General features: G+C 41.1%; 1 protein-coding gene across 2 annotated transcripts; it reads left to right on the top strand.

Moving 5' to 3' along the window:
- Nucleotides 1-1,919: 1,919 nt before the first annotated feature.
- Nucleotides 1,920-24,683, top strand: cep85l (centrosomal protein 85L). 2 transcript variants are annotated; one of them, XM_078274351.1, is made up of 13 exons: nucleotides 1,925-2,288; nucleotides 3,363-3,527; nucleotides 5,252-6,114; nucleotides 7,511-7,596; nucleotides 9,810-9,927; nucleotides 10,009-10,164; nucleotides 10,997-11,149; nucleotides 11,546-11,700; nucleotides 14,014-14,131; nucleotides 14,223-14,273; nucleotides 17,096-17,134; nucleotides 21,760-21,940; nucleotides 23,747-24,683. In XM_078274351.1, exons 1-13 carry the CDS (start codon nucleotides 2,240-2,242, stop codon nucleotides 23,884-23,886), a joined length of 2,274 nt encoding a protein of 757 aa, XP_078130477.1. In that variant the 5' UTR covers nucleotides 1,925-2,239; the 3' UTR covers nucleotides 23,887-24,683. The 2 variants fall into 2 exon arrangements, with proteins under 2 accessions (XP_078130478.1, XP_078130477.1); XM_078274352.1 differs by lacking the exons at nucleotides 17,096-17,134; nucleotides 23,747-24,683 and adding an exon at nucleotides 14,549-14,691 and having other exon boundaries at nucleotides 1,920-2,288; nucleotides 21,760-21,823.

Below are 24,683 nucleotides of genomic sequence, written 5' to 3'. Positions count from 1 at the left end.
CTGAAAACATCACTAGTTTATGTGTAATACACATCCGTTTAAGCATTATCCACACAAATACGACACATACTGTATAAACGGAAAAAAATAAAACGAAACAACGCGCTAGAGATCTAGCTGGGATTCGAACCTTGGATGTCATGAACAGAAAAGTTAACAGACTAGTTTCAACATCATCTATACCACTACACTACACACTGCTGACATAATGTGTTGATTTCTATCTATATATTGGACTTTAATTGGACTTTCAGTCTAAGTTAACACAGGTCAACATATAAGAGAAATATACGCCCATGTTAACTGGTGATATCACAATTTAACATGGGCAAATGCAAGCCTTGAAACAGTAAAGTAGGTTCATCTTTACCTCACATACCAAAACCTAACTGATGTACAACAAACTGGCATGACCCCACTTAACACTTTATTCCGTTTTGGGGGTAAAAATGAAACACATCAGTCATGTGCAAACGTGATCATTTATCATTGTTATTGTAGGCCATCTCATACAAGAATGTGTAGACCTATCTCAGCACAAACAGTCTCTTTCAACCTGTGCCACAAGTCAACTGATTATAGCTGTGTTTAATTTCATTAAACCCATATTAGGGTATGTGTGTGTCGACCCAGAATCGCGATTTTTGTCTTATGGTAGCCTATACACTATTGTTATGACCATATGGCCATTGAATGTTTTGCATTACAGCAATGCAGCAAGGTGGTGATCCTCGTTTTCTCTCGGGCGACTTAGTGTTATCTTAGTCTTGGTTAAGTTATGAAGTGAGTTGCAGCAAAAGTCTAGTGATTTGAAGTGAAGAACATATGAAGCTTATTTTCTCTGAGTTTGACTTTTATTTATCCCACACTAATTTGTTGGCCTACTTTGATGACACAAAATGGTCATTATGGTATATGATTACAAAACTTTGATGTACTGAGAGAGTTTGATAACATTCAGATGTTGCTGTTTCAGACTCCTAATATGAAAAAAAACACAACTATAAGCTAGTATGTTAACCTTTTTGTCCATGATATCCAAGGTTTGAATCCCAGCTAGATCTCTACTGCGTTGTTTCGTTTTATTTTTTTTCCGTTCATACAGTATGTGTTGTATTTGTGTGGATAATGCTTAAACATGTGGACATGTATTACACATAAACTGGTGATGTTTTCAGCGATATCCATTATTTTGTCTCACTTGCAAACACTTCGTGAAAATGTGAACCTCTGGCACTCGAGGGGCGGAGGCAGAGCAGAACGCTCTTAAAAAGTAGGCAGGGCCTTGTTGAATATTCACTGATTTTATGCAAATATCACCAGTTAACATGATCACCAGCTAAACTGGCACACCGGCCTGGCTGTCAAACTGGGCAGTTGATAACAACACAGGCCAAAACACAAACAGAAATTCTGTCACCGAACGGAAATTTCAAAAGGAGAAAATACTGGCATTAGCATTGTTGTCAGAAAAGATAGTATTTCAACTAAGCATGTTTCCTTAATGTCTGATTACGCATTGGGGTCATTTTTGGATTTATTGTAAGTCATAGAGCTTTTATTGTGACGGGAAAAACGGAAGTGGTGAAATGCTGTGAGGTGCCGATGACGTGCAGTGCCGTCTCGGTTCCGAAATCGAAGGCCGTTTTTATTTTATAGTCGATCCTGAGTCAAGGCAACATACTAAACCCTCAGTCACACTGTTTTGGATATGTTGATATTGTTTTATGTACTGAATTGTTTTAAATAAAGTTTTTTTTTGTGGGGGAGGGGAAAGAATCGCTCGCTCAGGGCCTACCGTAATTATAAGAATAGACGCCCTAAGAGAATCTGAAAGAAAGTCTTACAATACATCCATGTTTGCAATCCGTTCGTGGTTCTTCTTGCGCTTGTGTAGTGCCGTTTCGTGCTCATAGATATATGCATGTGTGTTGTGCTGGCAGTACTGCGGCTGAGATGCGGAGGAGGAGTTTTGTATCACTTCCTCTCAGTTGACGTTCAGCTCTAGACCATCCACGCTTCCGACGTGCGGGCTCAATTTATAGGAAGAATACCGTTATCCGAAAGAATGTTTTTGAGACCGAAGACATACCACATATGATCTTCTGATCGTTTATACTATAATGTAAGGAATGACAGAGTACCTGTGTTGTCATATTTGGCCTTGTTTTTCTTATTCTTTTGTCCTCTGATCAGACTGCCGTTTCCAGCTGTTATATAAAGCCCACAGTCATACGGAATGTGGTACAGAAGTGATTTAGAAGATGGATACGAATCGAATAAAACAGGTGAGACGCTCATAAGATAACGGCTTTGGGATGACAAGATGATGCCTAACATGCGAACTAATAGATCCAATGATTCTGTTTTTAAAGGCCAAGATAAGCGACAGTACAGCAGCTAGCACAGATAACGACATGTTTTCTATTATACTGTGATACGTGCTACAAGGCTACATTAACACATCGTATAAATTGAGCGATGAGGAAGAAGTGTGTCATGGTTTATTGCTGTTTGATGCAGCCAGTTATGTCCAGCAGCAAGTAAACTGAACAGAGTAGCAGAGTAAGCAACAGCAACTGAGATTAGTGAAGGTATTAAACCTATTCGACCTAAACGAGTTAATGATCAGCCAGGTTGATGTGGTTGAAGTCAATACAAAATCATTATCAGTATTAATCATTATTTAAATAAGCTTGGCATATACACCAGTGTAGAACATCTAGCCTATGTAAGATGAGAAAATCTAATTGATGACGTAAGTAAAGCATTCCACTGGTAAATTGCACATGTATCATACAAAACCCTCATCTGCAGCCTAAAGCTTAACTAATTTTTTAAGTTTTCACTACTGCCTTGAATCAGTCATTTGGGGAACATACATTTGTAAATCGATCAGTGATGGCAATAATGTAAGATGTCATACACCTAGTCTTCCTGGAGGTGGTCACGGGGGGAGGATCCACCTAGGCCTGGCAATACTGTACATAATCCTGACAACAGGGAGAATACACAAGAAAAAAATGACCTGCAGATAATGAAAAAGCAGTTTTACGCAGTCTTACCTAGATCTGAAACGATTTGTGGATTAATCGATTAGTCAGTCGACAGAAAATGTATTGGTTTGAAAAAGCAGAAACTTCACAGGTTCCATCTTCTCAAATGTATTTGCTAGGGATGTTGGTCCTCTGTGGTATTCAACAACATATTTTTGGTTTTGGAAAACCAAAACAAGACTTTTGAATGTATTAACTTGGGCCTCAACTATGTCACCTGACATAGTTGGCCTACCTGATAACCCCAATCTTTTTGTGGCAGTATAAACTGTGTGACAGATAGCCCTTTAAAAATTGTTGTTTTAGGCTCCAGTGGCGGCGGTTCTCTAGGATGGGTCTCTGGCCACGAATCAGCCTGGCACAGCAACCCCCCTGGCCCTGGGAACAGTATCTCTGGTGGGCGCCGACACAGCACAGTGTCTGACAGTGGTGACACTGGAATTGGCACTTACTGCTCTGACAGCGTGGAAGGTAGGATGCCCAGTCTATTTATTCTGCATTGTTTGTCTCTTTTTAAAAAGGTTTAACCAGCAGGGTTTTATTCACTTAAAGCGTAACTCTCGCCAAAATGCAACTTAGGGTCTTTTTGTGAATATACCCGAATAAAACTTTCATTTAAAAGCATAATTGGGACGTGGAGTCCGTTCATTCGCATTCCGAGATCGACACTTTTTGACTGGCAAGATGGTGGCGACCGGAAAAACCAACAGCTACAGTGAGTTGTTAAAACCTTTCTTTTTAGTAAACTCTGTGTACACAAACAATGTTCTCAATGCTCGAGTTCATGTGTAGAGACCCTGGTGATACTTCGAGCAAAGTTTCATGTTGTGTCGAGCCTTCTTAGTGTTTTAAAAATAGCGATTTTGTTGCGATCATAGAAGTGCCCCTAGCACTCCCATTCAAAAGGCCATTTGACCAAAAATGAGAATACGTGAATTTTAAAAGATGCGTTTCCGTCCTAAATATGCTTTTACTACGGTATATTCACAAAAAGACGCAAGGTTGCATTTTGGCGAGAGTTACGCTTTAAATCAAAGGAGAGAGTGTGGTCGAACTAAATGTCAGCAGTAGTATAGTTTTGATTATCACTTTTAGGACGCATTTCACAGTCCAACTTTCCCAAACAATACAACAAATCAGGCAAACTGCGAAAGACATCAAATGGAAAGTTTGTACACCAAAAAACTTTAACACCTCCATAAATAGCACAAGAAGCTCTGCATTTCACTGTGTATGTATTTATGTATAGCTAGAGAGAGGGTGAGAGATGTGTTTAGTTAATGATGTCCATAAGCTCTTTATGTTTCACGTTTGCTCAAATCTGTAACAGGGAATCATGTGAATGTAGTTAACAAATACAGTATTACTGCCAACACACAATTCATTATAAAAGAACTCCCATGTTACTTGATTCTGCTAAAATTTGCACTGCACAAAAACCTCCCTTTTATTGTTACTTGGACTAAGCTGCATGGATGTTTTAAGGTGAATTGTAGTTGAAGTTTAATAAGAATATATTTGAAAAAAAATTCTGATTTATGACACATTGCCAAACTATGTCAAAACTAAGAGGCTATTGCTCTGTCTAGCATATTTCTAGTTTGGCTACAGTTTCGATTGGGTCTAAAACATAACTAAACATCAGAGTAACAACATATTGCTACTATCTACATCAGAAGGGGTAACCAAGACAAGTGTTGAGGAATTAAACACCAACCGTGACTTCTCTGCTGGGCACCCTGCAAACTAGTGTGCAGGCATCCGATAGTGAGCTGGGTAGCCTCCGTGCCTTTGTCGGTTACCAGCGAGTTTTAGGGAGCTGTGGGTTCCTGTTACAGGGACTTGGCTGGATCCTGGAGTGCCGTTGCTATTCATCCATCCAGCCAAGTCTCTTGTTCTGTGTGCCGATCTGGCAGCCACATTTATGCGCCTCATGCAGCAGTTGATAAAACAACAAAATGAGAGCCACCATCTATAAGATTTCTGTGAGCACTTAATGCCTACTTAGTATTACATTTACAATGTTGGGTTTCCTGTGCCTTTTTAAAGAATTTATAATAAGGTAAAACATATAACTCTAAAAAAGGGGGCTTTATAAAAATAAACTAAAGCAATACAAACCGCACAGAACACAGATGCTTGTGTTGATGATTCACATTGTTCTTATGGTCTCTTTGGCATGTTATGTCTTACAGACGACTCCAGTTCCAGTACCACGCCTTTGTCTTTCCAGCCACTGTACGAGCATCTCATGGGCCAGGATGATAGTGCCATCCCTGTTGTCCACGCCATGCTGTCCCCATCCTCCTCACCCTACACCAGTTTTAGAAAGCCAGCCACACCGAGCAGCACAGGTCGCTGGAGCAGGTCTTGCCAGCGGCTTACCTCAGACATGTCTCCCCTGGGTGCACCAAGCTGTCTGGATATGAAGGACCATCAGCCCATCCGGAGGTGGTCCTCTCTCACCAAGTTGTCATCTGGGGCTGATAAGAGCTCCACTCGGACATCAGTCGATCAGTACAACCCAGATTCACAAGGCTCCCTGGACAGAAGTCTGCTATATGGGTACAGAAAACAACCTCATGGTTCAAACTTGGACCTTTATCTACCTATATCTTCATCCTTGCTCTGCCATACCTTGCTGCAGCGCTCACCAGGTGCTGGCCCCTGCTACCGATACAACCACAGCAGTAGATCCAATGGTTTGGAAACAGACCTGTCCCTTTCCTCAGCTCTGTCATCATCCGTAAAACACAACAGTTTGGACATGAACTATAGTGCTTTACCAGAAGCTAAACTGGTTCGGGGAGGTGCACAGGTTTATGGCCTCAGCTTACCCAACCAAGCTAACTCACTGGGTCATCGGACTGAAAGAGACTCCCCGATTCAGCCTGCAGTTCGCACCCAGATGTGGCTGACTGACCAGATGGAGTACAGGCCCAAAGTAGAGGGTGGAGGTCAACCTGGTCAAATCAGTGCTACTGGAACAGAGGGCTGTGGTGGCGATGGGCCGTTGTCATGTCAACAGGGACATCAGCAGGAACTAGGGCTTAACCAGGTAAGAGGAGTTTAACAATAACGAAGTGAGAAAAGAAATGAGTAGGTAGAGGAAAAACTGAAAAAAGCGAGGGGATGAAGTAGTTATCCAAGGTTGGCAGAAGGACAAAGAGGATTGATAGAGCAAGAAGGTATTGTATATCCTCAAAAAAGGATATATGTTAAACATGCACAATTTACCTGACTTTAAAATAATGACCTAGTGCCATGTTAAGTTAAAGGTGCCCTGTGGAGTATTTTGTACTACAAACTGGAATATTGCGAAGACTGCGACCAGAATCAATTGATAGACTAATAAAGTAACTGGAATTTACTGATTAACATAGTAGATTTATATGGAGGACGTCTCAATAAATAAATAAATAAATATATGCAGTAATACATGAATAAGTAAATAAATTAAAGAAATAAATCTTGAAATAAATGAATAAATAAATAAATGCTTTACATTTATTTCTACATTTTTGTCCACCTACATTTATTTATTTCTGTCTCCATATGTTAAAAAGGTAAGCCTCTACCTTAGCTAGATTCGGGTCTACGACTTTTGCCTTACAGTGAGACATTGCATGGAGAAGCAGCAGGTGACAGTAACTCTCCTCTGCTCCCTGCTATGTTCACAGTGATTTTTTTCCTAATTGATTATATGTTATTTCCCCCACAATCCATTCACTATTAATCAGAATTTTCATTTTCATGACTCGCATGCCACGGATAAACTGCTTGTGGTTTCTATTGCTGAACCCACTGAGCCAACATGTTGTTTGCGTGTATGGACATGAATATTCCGGTTTGGAGGCTTATCCCGTGTTTGATCATATTCGGGTCGGGAGATACTCTAGCCATAGATGTAAAACCTATAAGCAATATTAAACAAAAGGGTGTGATTTAACGTTAGCACGGCAGTGATGTGGCTAGCACCGAGTTCCGTAACATTAAGCACCACTAAAGTGCCATTCCCTCCCTGTTAAAAATCTATGTACAATTTCCTCTACTACGGTAGAATGCCGCCCTCAGAAACGAATCATGAGATTCCCAAAGATTATCACCCCGAGTTTACACTTTGTACAGCTGTGATTAGCACTGCACTGTTGAACAATGCTATATCACCGTTGAATGTAGTGACATTGTCAACTCACCCCACACAAATGCAATGTGTGTGATTTGTAATATTCAAATACATAATTTGTTTGGGTTATGATATAAAATTCAAAACACAGATTTTGCATTTTATACAGTCATTTACTGATCATTAACATGACTACAATCAGTTAAGAAAATTGCTTACCCTTACAGGATGTAAATTATAAGCATAAGACACTGATGTAATTACATTATGTCAGTATGTATTTGTACACTGTATGTGTTTAAGTGCCTGTGTTTATGTATGTTTCCAGATGCTGATAGGGGCCTCCCTTCCTGTCAAAACTCTGGTGAAGGTTAAAGAGGGGCTGCTGAGACAGAGAGAACTGGAGATAGAAAGGTAGTGTAGGACACACTCACAAACACTTAGAGCTGCCCTGACACTTCCTCCAACACTGTCACATGTCTCAGTCTCACTCTGTTCAGACCAAAGTGCCTCATTTTACTTTTAGTGTGTATGTACTATACTTGTGTGTGTGGATGTGTATTTAGCTGTATTATTACAGATTAAGCCATCTATAATTTCCCGTCCCTCCGTGCTGGGGCCCTGGCAGGTCTGTGACTGATCCTTGGTGGGACTGGCCTTGGCTGGAATGAAACCCCCTGTGATGACATTAACGCTAATGATGTCCAAATGAAGCTTCGTGAAGCTCATTCCTTGAGCCTTTTTCCTAAAACCAAGAGTGCCATTTAGTTGGGTCAACAAATACAACTAATGTTTCATGAAGCTTCATTTAGAAATCACTAATGTGGGGCCGACTCTTGACACCCCTGACACCATGTGTGGAAAAACAATTGCAATGGTTTATTGTTCCACAAGGGGAAACCATGATTATGAACACAAGTGTTTACTGGCCTGAAATCAGCTGTTCTTATTATAGCCAGCCAGTTCTCCCCGTATACATGAGCGAGGAAGAATGACGGGAGTAAATCTACCACTAGGTGGTGCTCTCCTAACGTCCAACTGGTCAGAATAAGGCTTTTTCTTCCGATTTTCTAAACCGGCCTGCCGGTCACTTAATTACTTAACTACTAAATTGAACAACTTAATGTTTCATCCACACACTCTTATCGCAGCGTAGGGAAGCATGGTGCTCTCCGCAAATGGGTGACAACTTTGTTTGGCTCATTATCTGTAACGTTAACCAGTGTTGCATGAAGGCATGTTGGGTGATATTAGCGAGCTAACGTTACCTAACTAATGTTAACGTTACAGCAAGCTTCTTTTACTTCTTTGACGAGACACAGTGTTGACAGCCCCGGAGATGGACAATCTGTTTAGCCATCTCCACTGGCCGCTGATGTCTCAGGAGGAAGTGAAACATATGGACAGTATGTAGGCTCTGTGCTGCCGCTGGCCTGCTGCTGATTGAGGCAATGCTGTTTTGTTGCATCTTAGAAACGGTTTGTATCTTTACTCACAGCCCTGACGGATTATTTCCAGGTCAAAAACTACTGCAGCGGAGTGGGGCGGGGCAGATGCAACAGAGCATGCGCAGACATGTAAGCCCGATCTTACTAATACGTGCACAAATACCCCGGTTACTAAAGGAGTTATCTAGGTCTGTTGACTGGGTTATGAGAACTCAGATTTTAACCGCATTAAGGTGTTTACATGGCGTTTGAGAAACTGGTATTGCCTTAACCCAAATATATTTGTTTTTTCAAACTAAAATGTAAACACACTGACTGGAAGTCTATGGGCACGTTAGTGGCAAGCATGTGGTCGGTGTCAGGCAGGTGTCAGGACATTGGCAAGCGAGCGGCACACGTTCGGCACCCGTAGAGAAGCTGTCGAGCTGAGCTGCACCACGGTGGCAATATGTCGGCTGTTGAGAGACGCTGCCTTGATTCGCCGTCAATGGGAGGGACAAGATTTCCAGGGAAAACCCACAGGAGAAGTGTGCATGTTTTGTTGTCACAACAGGTTAGCTGCTGTTTAAAGATTTTTGTTTAAACACTTTAGATTACAGCTCATAATGTACAGCGTAATGGATGGTGTGTTCTTTTGTACTGACTGTGTAGCAGTACAGTACATACCAATACTTATATATACTGGGGAACAACATATGAAGTTAATAAAATTAAGCAAAAATCTGGACTTTTCAGGAAAGATGGAGTTCTGCATCACTTCAATCAACCATTCACCTACCTACCCAACCACCCTTAAATTGACAGAAATTATGTCATTCAAAACAGGAACAAGCTGAACAAAATAAATTGAATAATTGGATGTGATTTTATTTCTAAATGACCTTTAGAACAAATTGCATTGCTCCTTTAAAATTTGGGGGCACTTCAAATAATTATGATATCTGTGCATTTTCGTAACAAAGAACCAGGGGACCAATATATTGTCATGTATAGTGGCGGCTGGAGATTGGGAGTAGCTAGGCCTGCAGCCAAAAGGCCTTCAGTTGGGAGGGGAAATTCTAGGTGGCTTCATCTGTACCAACCCAACATACAATGCTCTCAAAAGGCCTGAAAAAAATATGTATTTTGCTGTACACATTATTTCACTGTTTGTAAGCAGAAAGAGATTTTGTGTTTCAGACAAAAGCAGCAGGTCTTGCAGCTCCATGCCCGGATCAGAGAGAATGAGCTCAGAGCACAGCAGGTCCTGCAGAGCCAAAGGGGGTGGTATGACGACCCCCACATTCAAAATACTAAGGTAACACAAATTCATAATGTGATAATCACATCAAACATTTTCATAATACAAGTTACAGCACAAGTTCTGATTGTCCAATAGGAATCCGCAATGAGAACTCCGTCTGATAGGCTGTGCTGTGATGAAGAACTTGGTAGGAAGCTGGCAGTGGCTGAACTGGAAGTACTCCATTTGAATGAGTTCTTCAAGCAAGTCACACAAAAATATACAGAGGACATCAGAAAACTGGAGGAAAAGGTACAGCATGCAGAGAATTCAAAGTCATTAATACAAAGAAGTGAAAGAAAACTGATGAGCAGAGCAACTACTTCCTCTGATCCTACAAACAGCCACATAAATAAAATATACGTAGGCTACTTTTACTATTTGAAGGGCAAATAATAGTCTTTCATTGTTTTTTAAATAATTGTATTTACCGAACATGATAACTGATGTGAACTGATTCAATTAATTGTGTGTTTTTGTACATTGAAATTAGTTAAAGGGATACTCGGCCGATTTTCAACCAGCTTTGTACCTTCTAGGTAGTATGTGTAAATGAACTATGGCTAACCTCCCTCCATCTTGCCAGCGGCCAGATCTCCATGCTCATCTCCCCGCGAAACGCTGTATTTGTTGCTCAGATTGTAGTACAGATTGTACTTACCAAATGAACACAAAGATTACAGAATGGCCCCTCTCTCTCTCTCTCTCTCTGTCAAACTCAGACCAAACTCAGAACAAACTGTATAACTAGATAGTGCTGATCATATAAACTAAGATTCTGTTACTGTATTTTAACTGTATTGTAAGTGTCTCAAATGAAACATATTATTGCTCACTTTTACTGTAATACGAGATCCTTTGTTACCAGCTGGCCGCCATATTGCTTTCTGTGACATGCTCGCATTACATCACCCACCACCGGGAGCGTTTGTTGGTCAGCTCCTTTTTTCTGTTTTCTCTGGCCATAGCACCAATTAAAAAAGATTGCACTTTTCTCCTGCATAGTTTTATGAATATTTCCAGCAGTAAGGTACTTTTTTAATTACGTTCAACATTATGTTTATGTTACGTTTTTTATTTACAGATAAAGACAAGGGATCGCTACATCAGTAGTCTGAAAAAGAAGTGTCAGCGAGAGAGCGAACAGAACCAAGAGAAACAGCAACGCATAGAGACACTGGAGAAATATCTTTCCGACTTGCCAACGCTGGATGAGGTGCAGGCCCAGGCTCAAAAGGTACAAACGCATACGTAAACATACACACACACATAGGTTGTGGCTACATAGGTGTTTTATACAGAAGGCTTATAAAAGCAGTGGGGTGAAAATTCTTACAGGTGCTCAAACAATTCAGTCTAAGTCAAAAGTCTTCAAGAGAAAAGAAAAGAGAGTATTCAAAAGAAAGAAAATAAATACTTCTTGTACTTAGCCGTGTCCAGCTGTGTTGGGATCCTACCGTCAACGTAAAATGTAAAGATCAGTATATATATGTATTGTTTGTAAAGCTTAATTGGTTAAAGAATAGCCTCACACTCTAAAATGTAGTACACACCTGGTCTGTTTCATCAAAACTTTGCTCAATTCTCTTTGGCGACTGTTCAGTGACGACACTGGTTATGTGTGTGTGCTTAGCAGGAGGAGGTACAGCAGAATGCCAAGGATCTGGAGAAAACAGCCTCTCGGTTACAGAAGAGCATTGAGGAAGGATATGCTCTGATGAAGGAGAAAGACATCAGGAATGAGATGCAAGCCATGAGGGAAAAGGAGTTGATTGCATCTGTACAAAGGTACACAAAAATAACCATTGTTATTGCTATGTGTAACCGTTTTTAGGTGGATAGAAATGGTGGGGCAACAACTACTTTGGACAGATACAAAACGAGAAAATTACACAATTTTATATTTGACACAGTTTAACACAGGTGATAATTTGTCTGAGCACATACATGTTCTTCTCAACGTGCTGTTAAACTGCTCAATTCCCCGTTTGTATGCACTGTCAATTTGGCTAGCTGTGTTCGATCTGCCGAGCAAGTCCCATTTTATCCATTTGTCCTGCTCCTTTTGGAAATTTGGAAATTGGAAAGATGCTTGAGACCCTGAAAGCTTGTTCTTGACCAGGTAACATTCTCTCCAAATAACACATAGGAAGCAAAAAAGCATCTTCTCTGACAAGTTAACAGTTAGCCATTGTTTCCTTTTTTTTCCTTCTGGTGGAGTTGTACGTTACTCTGGATGGTTGCAAACGACAATTGGCCCTGCATGTATAGGCATTGACCTCCGCAATCCAGTAGGACACTAGGTCGCTAGGTCGCTAGGACGCTAGGTCGCTGTTTTAAAAGAACATGGTCTTGGGCGCCTGGGTAGCTTAGTTGGTAGGAGGTTTACTCCTCAACACAGAGGCCCGGGGTTCAAATCCGACCTCCAGTGGTTTCCTGCATGTCTTCCCCCTCTCTCTCCCCTTTCATGCTGTCCTGGCGATTAAAGGTGAAAATGCCACAAAAAAACATGGTCCTTCTGAGGACCACCGTAACACCATTGTATGCACACGGTAGTTTCTACATAGGCTTTAAGGGCCAATGGGCATCCCACTCTCCTAATGGGGTGTCAAATTGTGACAGCTGGATAGGCTGATTTAGGTGTGATTGGCCAGCTCTTTAGGAAAGAACGCTGTATTCGGCCCACTAGCGGCGCCAGGATTTTGATTGTAGGTGGGCCTCCAGAAAACTGGATGGGCCAGTTAAAATAAGCCCCAAAAAAACGGGTTCCCCTTCATCTCCGTTTCAGCGCTTTTCTGCGGCACTGAGGACAGCGACTCAGTAGCCTACCTGTGTGGCTCTTGTGTCGCTGTCCTCAACTCTGTGCTGAAGCGGACAAAGACATACACCTTGGCAGTAAGCCATTTCATTCATTTATCTCTTTTGAACGTTCAATACACAAAAAGACTGAAACAGAATTATATCTTTGGAGGGTCTGTTTCTCTCTCCATTTATTTACCCAGCACGGCGGACAGGGAATTGTCCAACATTATTTAACTGTTTCTTATAAATTCAGAATGACAGAAGAACTGTATCGACATGAAATAACAGCCTAACTGTTAGCCTACTTGCCTTGCTGGTGTGAGGGGGTGGCTACGGGAGGACTTGATGGGGATAGGGCGGCCTGTGGGCAGGCTTAAGAGTCCACACGTGGGGTAGAAGCCGCTGATTGGCTGAGAAGCTTTCACTCAAAGCTCTCCTCGGGCTGCTTATTGGATGAACTGCTAGAATGAAAATCACTTACTACTCACTATAGGCCTGGGTCAAAATGGGCAGGCCTGGACCTAAAATGGGTGGGCCCAGGCCCACCCGGGCCCAATAGTAGCGCCGTGGGTGATTCGGCCACAGAGTGACCCCTTGAGCCATTTGTATTCCACCTCAACCATGAATTGCTCAAAGACAAGACATGTAGCTCATTGACACGCTAATGCAAATGTGCATCATCAATTTGGTCCACTAAATTGTTTGCCACTGAAAGACTTAGAGTATTATTCTAAGTGACAAGTCACATGTAAGAAGAAATGACTTACAGATTGAGAGTCCAAAAACAGGCAGATAACAGCACTAAATCCAAAAAAATAGAAACACTAAACACTGGGAGAACTAAACACTAGGAGCCAGGGCTGGATGGCTTGATACAAGGAACAAAGATGAACTGGCAAAAGACAAAGGGAGCATAAAAACTAAATACACAAGGAAAGAGTTGGAAATAATCAGGGCAGGGTAGGCAATCATACAGGCGGGAAACGCGCAAGCACAGGAAGTGAAGTTATCTGTAACGAGAGACAAGGTGAGTATTTCAACAGAAAACATTAAATAAATAACAAGAAAAGACCTCAGAGCAGGACATGACAATCTTCACCTCAATTTGCACAGCCCAGAGGGAATGTGTGTCCACTGGTGTTTTTGCATTAACTTTAAATGCAGTTGGGCCTCTAAACAGGCTTTGCATTCAGTATTAACAAACTCCTTCATCATGCTGCAAACTGCCGCTAACATGCTCTTATGTACATGTCTCTGTCTCTTTCTCTCGTCTCTCTCTATGTGACTGTCTTGGTAAAGCCTGCAAGAGAAGGTACGGCACTGTTTGGACGATGGGGTGAGGTTGCCCATGCAGGACCTGAAGCGGCTTGAGGTGGAAAATGCTCAACTTTTAGAGCAGCAAGACAACAGCAGCAGGGTAGCATTGTAAACACACACACATGCACAAATGAATGCACACATACAAACAGGCAACAATACATTAACATGTTATCATTGCTCCCCACCAGCTGATTGAGCATCAGAAAGAACGGATTGAGAGACTGACCTTGCAGCTAACGGTAGGTTAATAAACAAATCCACACACTCAGAGAGTTTCTCAACCTTGGGGTCATGTTCTTGAAACATAATAAAGAAAAGTGCTTCAGTTTAAAAGCAACCTGTCACCACAACTACTATACAGTACATCTAGAGTATGTAGGGTAGAGTAGCCAAAACCTGTACTCAAGTAAAAGGACTGTTACTTTGTAATAACTCAAAAGTAGTCCATCATAACAGCTACTCGAGTGAGAGCAAAAAAGTAGGCTACTACTAACCCTGAAATTCCACCAGGCAGATGTGCAGTGTTTTCCGTTCCGTCGTCCACCATGCGTCATACCACACCAGGAGGGTCCTTAGTAGCGAAGCGTCTTGCATGCCCAACTCACAGACTTTGTTGTTTTGGTCATTATCTTGGATATTTGTGCTTCTACCATAAAAGTAAGTAGATAGGTAAACGTTTTTTTTTTTCCCCATTTAGTCCAGTTATTAACGATAACAATAGTGTAGTGATGTGATATACATTTGGAGGCTGCACAGGGTGTTTATTTATTTATTGAACACCCCACGGTTCTGTTAAAAACAGACCTGGTGTGTAGCTGCAAAGGGGCTTGGACTACAGTGACAGCAGAAAGAGACAAAATAGATAAATAAATAATAATAATAATAATAATAAATATTCTTCAGCTAAGATAGGAAAGACCACGTACAGAACCGAGTACAAACATTGGATAATAATTGAGAGTTGGAGCCTCACTGTGATGACAAAATAGGCTGACAATCATCTCCCTGCGCTAAAAGCAATTTATTTTTCCAACAATACACATATTGTGTGCATAAACTGCATTTTGCTGCTCAAAATTAGCTTGAATGTGTCTTCTTGGAGTTGATAAGTCAGCTAAACTGAACTCTGCTCAGGCCGTACAGATCAAACACACAACAAACAGCACTGTCCGTGGTGCTGAAACAATCAATCCTGTATTTATGCAGTCTCATTAAAACTAAACTGCCCAGTTGCATATTAGTTTGGAAAAAGATTTGCATCACAAAACACACCAATGGTTAACGGGACTAGGGCCAGTCCTCACAAACACACAGCTCAAGCAATTAATTCCCTGATTCTAACCTTAAAGTGCTCATATTATGCTCATTTTCAGGTTCATGGTTGTATTTAGAGGTTTTGTCAGAATAGGTTTACATGGTTTAATTTTCAAAAAACACCATATTTTTGTTGTACTGCACATTGCTGCAGCTCCTCTTTTCACCCTGTGTGTTGAGCTCTCTCTGTTTTAGCTACAGAATGAGGCATCTCTCTTCTATCCCATCTTTGTTGGGAGTCGCACATGCGCAGTAGCTAGGTCAGCACTACAAGCTAGTCAGAAGCAGAGTATGAGGGTGTGCAAAGCTAGCAGCTAGCCTAGGCGAGAATTATAGCATGTGTTACAAAGTGACGCACGTTCGTCACGGAAGTAAAGGCTGGACTACAATTGAGCTGTTTGGAGCAGTTTGTGAACAGTGTTTTCAGTTGGAGATGGTAAGTCCCTTTGGGGTGGACTTTGGGCTTTTTCACTTTGTAACTTTGTACTTTTTTCTTTCTTTTTTTTTAAGTAAGGAGCGACCACAGCAGTCAGTGGGCTTCTGACTTTGCTTTACGTCCTGTAACCCAGGATTTTAAGGGTCGGTGGCTTGCTTTAATCCATGATGAAACAAAAGGCAGAGGATCGTTCCAGGGTGGGTCCATTTAAATCCATGAAGAGAAGCAAGGAAAGGCTCCGTTCACGTAACTTTTTGCGATACTTGTCAGTAAAATTTACAGCAGAAAATACCCTCTCACAGCTGAGGTGGGCAAGTAGGTGAGACTTGCTGTTTGGAGTTTTGCCTTGTTTTTCCTGTTGGTGTGTTTTCTAGTTTGTAGTCCCGGAACTCCTTCATGGCCTCTTGGGCTGGTTCTCCCAGGGTTTTTTCCACCGCACCTCAGCTTCCCCATACTGTGTTGCTGTGGCCAAAAGCATTTATCCAGTGGCTTCAGTATCTGGAAATGGGCTGGTTCAGGTAGCCGATTCTTCAAACTGTCGAACTGATAGAACTGGGGATAATTTATCTTCGGCCGGCTCTCTGAAAGCTCAACATCTCAAGATTTTCCCTATTTTCAGTATTTACATGTTTAAATCTGCAGCAGCTTCTTGGAGCAGACGGGCGTTCTTTGATGACTGGTTAAAGAGGGCATACAGCTTTGAGATGAAAAACTCAAATTGGTTACACCCAGAAACCTCTTTAAGTGAGTCTTTATAAGCTAACTCAAGTCTGTGTGCTAGACAGTGTATGGATTGTACTTTGGGGAAGTCTTCATTGAGTTAAGTGACGAGTCCGCCAACTTTGCCTGAGAGTACCGCTGCTCCAACGTTGCTATGGAGAAGATTGTCTCTAGCTGTTCCTCAAGCTTCTGTATATTGACCCAGCATCCGTGCCCTCTGACAGCTCAACAATATTCAAGAAAGCATTGTCAACTTCCCCCTGCCCTGTCATGTCACATCTTACATAGATAGATAGATAGATAGATAGATAGATAGAACTTTAATGTCCGTAGACACGGAAATTTGTCTTGCATACAAACTCCAACAATTACAACACAACAACCTAAATACAAAAAGCTAAAAACATATAGGCATCATTAATATTAATTAATATAAGGGGGGCACTGCCATGCAAGAGTGGTCTTTAATAGCCATAAATATATACATAGATGAAAGTGGGGGGGAACTATCACTTCTTTGCCCTCCTGTGTTGATTCAGCAGAGATATTAACAGAGGAACAAATGAGTGTTTATATTTGTTCTTTCTGCAGTTGGGACCCTATAGCGCCTCCCGGAACATGAATTATCAGGTACGCCAGCCAATGAACTATGCTCTCATCTATAGTAATGCTATAGTGTGACCCCTGTTCTTTAACTTTAAAAAAATAATTTAGCTCTCATTTCACTGGCGATGTGACCAATTATTTCAGCATAAGCATGGTCCGACTTGTGCACATTTCCCCCATTTGCGCCATTAAGTTTTTGCAGGGACATTACAGCAGGCTTTCTTTAGGCCATATTGTCCTTTGCCAGCATAAAGGCAGATCTGAACGATGTAGTTTTTTTTCCTGCATTAAATGTGCATTTACTTCAAGCACCTTGTTTGGGAGCACATCCTTCTCACTAATCTCCGAAATTTCAAGTGCTATTTTGTGGGCCACACTGTCTCGACCCTTTTTTTTTTTTTTACGTTCCACAGGTTGTACTGTGTCTCACAGCTGACCTCTCCATTCATCCATGTACTGCGGTAGCCCGTTCGGCGTTTGCTTTCATGCATATTGTACATCCTAATTTTTTATTTTTGGTGAAGAGCCATGCATTGCTGTGTTTCTACTCAGACCATTGCTTCATTATCTAGTTAAATGGCACTGATTCATTTCCAGTTGTAGTCACTGCACTAACATCACTTGTTGATGTCTTTGTTTTCTTACAAGTGAATCCAAAGTGTCCGAGGCTTGGTTGTTTTTTCTCTGACATTCCGATTTTCTATAAATCACCACAAAATACGGAACAAAACAGTTTGTTTTCTTAATAATTCAAAAATCGCACCCTTTAAATGATGAGGAGTTCATGTGACTACGTAAATGTAGGAGTTTGAGAGCACCACCGCTTCACACACAGATGGCCGCAGCAGGAATAGACACAGAACTTAAGTAGTGGAGACAGATGTTCGGAAATGGAATGTAATGAGCAAATAAATGCACAACCTTGACATATTCTATTTTTTGTATGTTTCAGGAATGTGCAGAAAAAATATAGGCTAATCTATAACACAAAAATGGACAATTTTAGAGCTCCCCCGGCTTTCAAGGGACCTCGTGTCCTTAGCTCCCCCGTAATTCGAACCATGCTGTATAGTCTTCCTCTAAAGAATACCTCAGGGCTTACATTCTGTAATTTGTTAGGCCACCAGTACAAGACTGAAAAAGAAAAGAGGCCTTTCTCATTGACAACAGTCTTATCCGCTAGAAAAGGCGGAAGGCCTCGCCATCCCATCCAGAGCCTTCCCACAGGTATCAGAGTTGGAAGTGTTAATTTAAAAGTGTAGTATGCGATGTTAATCGAATACACTTTTTGTCAAATTCAGCGAATATCTCCTCACGGTCACCTAGTTCTCTATTTTCTGTGTGCGCTGAAACTAAATCTAGTGCTCCTCACAGTTGTGAAATGTTTACTCAAGTACTGTACTCAAGTACAAATCTGAGGTACTTGTACTTTACTTGAATCTTATCTGTTCATGCCACTTTCTACTTCTACGCCACTACATTTTAGAGATAAATATTGTACTTTTTACTCCACCACATTAATCTGACATCTGTCTGTGTGTGTGTGTGTGTGTGTGTGTGTGTGTGTGTGTGTGTGTGTGTGTGTGTGTGTGTGTGTGTGTGTGTGTGTGTGAAATATCTCATAAATCGTTCATCCAATCTACTTCACACTTGGTTTCCTGGGTACCCAATGAACTTGGGGATGGAATTTTGAGCAGTTTGGACAGCGTTGGATATTAAACTGTGAATAAAACTAAAAGACCACGGGAAAAAGGTTGAGGGAAAAAAGTGCTGCCATAACGCTGGCTCTTCCGTGTCTACCCTTCACAATAAACGCCTAGCTTAAATTCACTCAGCATTTGGCTAAGAGGCAACTCAATAAAAAATGATTTCGTCCCTTCACAATAAAAGCCCAGCTTCAATTCACTCAGATCATTTTGCTTAGAGAAAACTAAACCAAAAGACATTTTTGCTGACACTAGATCGTAGACACTATCACATTAAGTTGCTGTGAGCTGTAAATTCACCACTTCCTTCTCACTCAGACTCTTGCTCACCCTGGGTCCGGTTGTTCACGTGTGCTGCTAACTTAACACTAATACATACAGCTGCCCTCCCCCTTTTGTTTTCGCTCCTCTTTATCTCTTTTAATTTGTTCTCTTTTGGATGTTGTATGTCCTTACTGGTGTGTGTTTGTCAGTGTGCATGGGTCTGTGTTGTTTGTCCCCGTTTTGGACTTGTACTGGGTTGGTTTGCGGGTGGGTAGGGGACTTGAGGGGAAGTGACATATCAGTTCCACCATGCTATGTTCACTCTGTCACTTAAAATTAAAAATTCAAATAAAAAAAGTAAAAAAAAAAATTACCTCTGCGAATCAAATCCATACTTCAGCTAACCAGCTACTTAAGTTAACCGTCAAAGCAAAGCCTGTTTGGAAATTAACACCTCTGCTGAAGTGTTGAATTTGTTAACGATAGGCTATATGACGAGACAGCACCGCTGTCATTAAACGCTGACTGTGGCGATATCAACATGCAATATTGTACTTGGCCCGGTTCTGGTGGTTGATTAACGCAGATATTTGCTGATTGCTCTCATTAGGGGCCGGATTGGGTGGCGAATGGGGCACTGCCATCAGTCCATAAAGGCAAATGTCTGTGATTACTCCACATTTTAATTGTGATATTTTGTGAGTGAATCTGCCACGTCTGTCAGGTAAATGTGGTAGTGCAATGTTTTTCTCTGAAGTAAGAGTACACAGTAAGTCAGTAGTAGGCTATAGGGCCTACAGTGTGGTTGCTTAGTGCTTTAGGGTCGTTCTGTAAGTAATGTTTGGGTATAATGGTTCTGGAGAAAGCTTCAAACAGCAATACCACAGGCCAAGCAGTCGGCCGTTCCAAACATATTTTGAACAGGCACTGTACTAGTTAATTAAACTACCCAACAATATAACTGTTATACTCCAGTTGAAATAATTAGACGATTAAACACGGAACAGTTTGGATTGTTCCAGTTTCTAAAATGTGAGGATTTTTCTGCATTGAGTACTTTTACTTTTAATACTTTTAAGTGACTATATGTAACTTTCGAATGTTTGTGAAATTGTGTAAAGTTCCATCTGATGATCATAAATGACCTGTAACAGCAAACAAGAGTTACAGTGAAAAAAACACTATTTTGATATAGTTTTTATTAATGCCTTTGCCCGGGTCGGATATTTCCCACAAAGTCACAAAATGATTTGCGGCAGGTAGACGGCGCTACAGAGCACACATTCTGACGGGTCACAGATTTCTTTGTAACACCGGAAAAGCCAATGTTAGTGAGTATCCAGCCAGGTAAAAGGTAGCAGGAAATGTCTTTATATAACCCTAATTGTATTTTTATTTTATTTTAGAAGTTATCTGCTGTTACTGATACTGGGATAGGGCCATCACAGAAAAGAAGGAAATTAAACAAAGAACAACTAAAAGCTAAAAGGGAAAGTGAAAGACGACAGGCGAAACCGCGTCAATGTCGGTCGGGTTTTTAACTGGAGACAATACGGCATTGTAAATGATTCAGAAACATCCCCGAATTGGCCCTCAGGTATGTTATATTATGTATATGTTTAATTCATAAAATAACTTCAGATTGCGCAATGTGGTCGTACGTCAGTAGCCGACATTAAATTACGCCCCCTTCCATTTAGCGCGGACGTTTTATTCCTTTTAGTCCATGTTTGTGTTGGTCTACTGTTTTCTTTTCCTTTGTCCTCCTTTGGCAGAGAAACGGCAAAAGAGGAAAAGGACTGAAGAATAGAAATTAAAATTAAGTTGTATGATGAGGAAAGGAGGAAGAGCCTTGTTAACATCACTGATGCGTTTTTGATGAGGGCTCTCGGTAGGGCTGCACGTTATTGGAAAAAACTGACATTGCGATATTTTCTGTCCTGCAAAATATATATATGTGAAAAAAGACTCATTTTTACACGTCACGTCAGACAGGAGTCAGTTGAGAGCTGCACCTGGAATGCGATCAATCGTTATTTTACTAACGTGTTTATCAGGAAGAACATCAACAGAAAATGGAGATGTATTTGTATTATCAAATAGCCTATACAAACTTGAATGGCAAGAATTGTTGGATGGACATTATTATGTAGCCTATTGATCAAAACAGGGTGCCGATATCATGTCTATGAACAGGCAGTGTGTAGAGAATGATACTGCTGGCCTGAAAGATTCGAGTATGGCAACTTATTTATTTTTTATTCATTGCTTTATTGAGAAATGGCCAGTGCCTGTACAAGGAGTTGAGTGCCATACTCAGTTAAATAAGACCTCATCTAACAGAGAGATCAGATCAGGCCTTGACTACTGTAACGCCATATTATCTGCACAAGTCATTTCTATATCTTCACTCAAGAGTTGTCAAGTAAAGTGTAGTCACACAAAGACTTGTGTTTCTCCAACTGATTTCTCACAGGGGGATGATTTTATACCATCAGTTAAATAGAGAGATATTGAGATATTTTGAACTTATATACGGATAGTGAAGTGTAAGCCAATACAATTATATCTGGAGAAATAAAGTTGGACCGGTGTATGCCTGGGGGTCAGGTTATGTAATGCATGAGAGAAATTGTTACTGGAAACTAAAATATATGCTGTTGTTTCCCACTAAAAAAGCAGCGGCAGGAGGATAAAGGGCTGTTGGTGCATCCCCTGTCTCATGTAGAGATGCCTGAGGTGGGCCGGCTGCTGAAAGAGATGTCCCTATGTCTACTGGACCTCCAAGCTCTCTGCAGCATCCTGGCTCAGAGAGCACAGGGGAAAGAGCCTAACCTCTCTCTGCTTCTGGGCATGAAATGTATGTGGGTTTTACACACACACACACACACACACACACGCACACAAACATGAGTAACAGTATTGTTTAAGTTATATCTTAACATTTATCTATGATTGGCACAGGGGGGCATACATCAGTAGTGGAAGAAAAAAAACATTACTGTTTTCATTTGGATTATCTGTTTTATACTCAATTTTAACCCGTAAAGGTATTCTGAATTATGTTATGTCTGAGTGGATGACTACTATGGAGCATCAAATTCTGAATCAAGTCCACTGTCCAATTCTAATGTTGTCTCTGTGCCCCAAAGAACTGAATTACCATGTTCTTGAAAGAATTTGTAATTTTTCTGATTTTCACTAAGAAAATCACAATTTTAACATGTTAATGTGAATTGAAACAAAACCACTTGGTTAGGTTTAGGCAACAAAACTACTTGGTAAGATTTAGGAAAAGATCATGGTTTGGGTTAAAATAATTAGTTTGTTTAGTTTGTTACGTAGGCAAGTTAAAGGAGCAATATGTTATATTTACTGTATTAAATCATAAAAGGACCATGATGTGTCATCTAGTGATGGTCAAATTAAGCTTTGCGAACCACTGTCTTAATTTTCTGAGCTCACTAGATGGCGCTCTCTGTTCAAAGAAAAAGGTTAAAGGAATGGCAATTCAGTGTGTTTTAACCCTTTGTTGAACGAGAGTGCAATCTAGTGAGCTCAGAAAATAAAGACAGTGGTTCGCGAAGCTTCATTTGACCATAGCTAGTGTCATCAGATATTTAGAAAACATGCTAAGTTGAAATACTTTCATCTCTGATAACAATGCCAAAGCCAGTATGTTCTTCTTTTAAATTTCTATTCCGGTCCATAATGTCTGTATTTGTTTTGGCCTGTGTGTTGTCTTCCGCAGCACAGTTTGACACCCCAGCCGGGTTGCCAGATATACCGTTAAAATGCAAACACAGCGCGCTAAAGCCATGGACGCCGTAACCAAACAACCTAGGTCAATAGAGATACATTCTTTCTGCCCAATCTAAAAACAACTTGGGAGATGACATGGTAAAACACATGTAAATATTGGAGATGCATTTACAAGATGGAGACAGCTTGGAGCCCAACAGGTACAGAGGACCACGAGGTTGCGTTTTTTTAGCTGTTGTTGCAGTAATGTTTAACCGACCGTTTAAAAGGTGACTGTCAGCCGGGTAGGTTGCAGTCTTTTTAGCGGTTGTTGCAGTTAGGATTAGCTTAGCTTAGTTTAAGCATCTAGCTAATATTGACATTGTCAACGTTGACTTTTGGTTTCACATGGGACATAAAAAACGTGTCCTGGGTGAAAGTCCTGTGTTTGTTTGACCCATCCACCCTGACCTTTTATACTACGTCACCTGATTTCCCCCATTTGCTCCTCTTATAATTACTATGGCCTCAGAAGGTCACCGCCTAATAATAAGCTGCTTGCAAAGACCACCTTTATGGTAATTTTTAGGGGAGGACGGTCTGGTTTGTGAACTTGACAGAGCCAGGCTAGCTGTTTACCCCTACTTCCAGTCTTTATGCTAAGCACCTCCAGACTCCAGCTCCACACTCAACACACAGAGAGCAGTGTTTCCCCTACCATTGTTTTGGGGGGGCAACAATATTGTATAAGCAATTGTATGTACTCTAGGCAAACATTTGGCTTAAGTCATAAAAGTTTTTAAACTAAATCTCAGTTCTAAGTTTATTTGTCTTCACCATTCACCATTCCTGAATTAACTAAGCAACAACCTGGCACACTGTATATTATCCATTACCCAGTGATAACTTTGCTTTCTCTGTCCAGCATTGAGTGTTTCGGCGGAGGAGAGTGACTGCAGAGTAGCTGTGGAAGAAGAACTGAGGTTCAAACTGCTGGAAGTCGGCCAGCTCAGGAGAGACATTGATGATCTAAGGAAAAGCATCTCAGACCGCTATGCTCAGTAGATGGGTGACAGTTGTGTCTCCCAGTGACAGCAAGTATCCTCCTGCTCTGATGACACTGCTCTTTCCCAGTGTGTGTTTTAACTTTTACTTCCATATACATAGATAACTACATAAATAAATACATTAATCATAACAACAATTATAAGGTCCACAACAATGCAGACTTTCCCAAAACAGTTAATTTGTGCCACCTTCACGGTGTGGTTTGTAGATGATGACAGACAATGGTATTGTGTCAAGTACACCAATCATGTTGTTCAGCATATGGAGTGGTTTGCCTTCACACTACAGTTTTGTGTTGGACCCAAGACCAGTTTACAACAACTTTGACAATATACTAGAGGTGTGACGAGATCAAAATGTAACAAGACTTCTCGTCGAGGTAGAAATTGACTTGCGATATCGGTCACAAGTGCAGAGCAGCCACCAGACGCCAGTAGACGAGTCTAACCTGGTTAGTCTTTTAATACATCTGGCTTTGAAGATGAGTCTAGCTTGGACCTCTAAATCAGCATAGAAGATCCCCTGCCCGTTCTCCAAAGTTGAGTCTGAGTTCACTTTTGCAGAGCGGTAGCGGAGTTGCAATTGTACAAAGCTGCCGGTGGAACACAGCGTTAGAACGTTAGAGGGTACGCCGCTCTCGCTCTCTCACTCGCGCCCGACACACACACACATACGCGGACTGCAGCATGCAGTTCAGTGTGGCACTGACTCGCGCAGATCGCTCTCTTTCGCTGTCTTTTTTTAAATGAGTCGGAAGCAGACTCATTAAACTTTACTTTTAGATAGATAGATAG

This window comes from Sander vitreus, chromosome 18 (genome assembly GCF_031162955.1).
Source record: "Sander vitreus isolate 19-12246 chromosome 18, sanVit1, whole genome shotgun sequence".
In the NCBI taxonomy this organism is placed as follows: domain Eukaryota; kingdom Metazoa; phylum Chordata; class Actinopteri; order Perciformes; family Percidae; genus Sander; species Sander vitreus.
The sequence above is the reverse complement of the archived record's forward strand: the minus strand, read 5'-3'. Positions and strand labels throughout refer to the sequence as shown.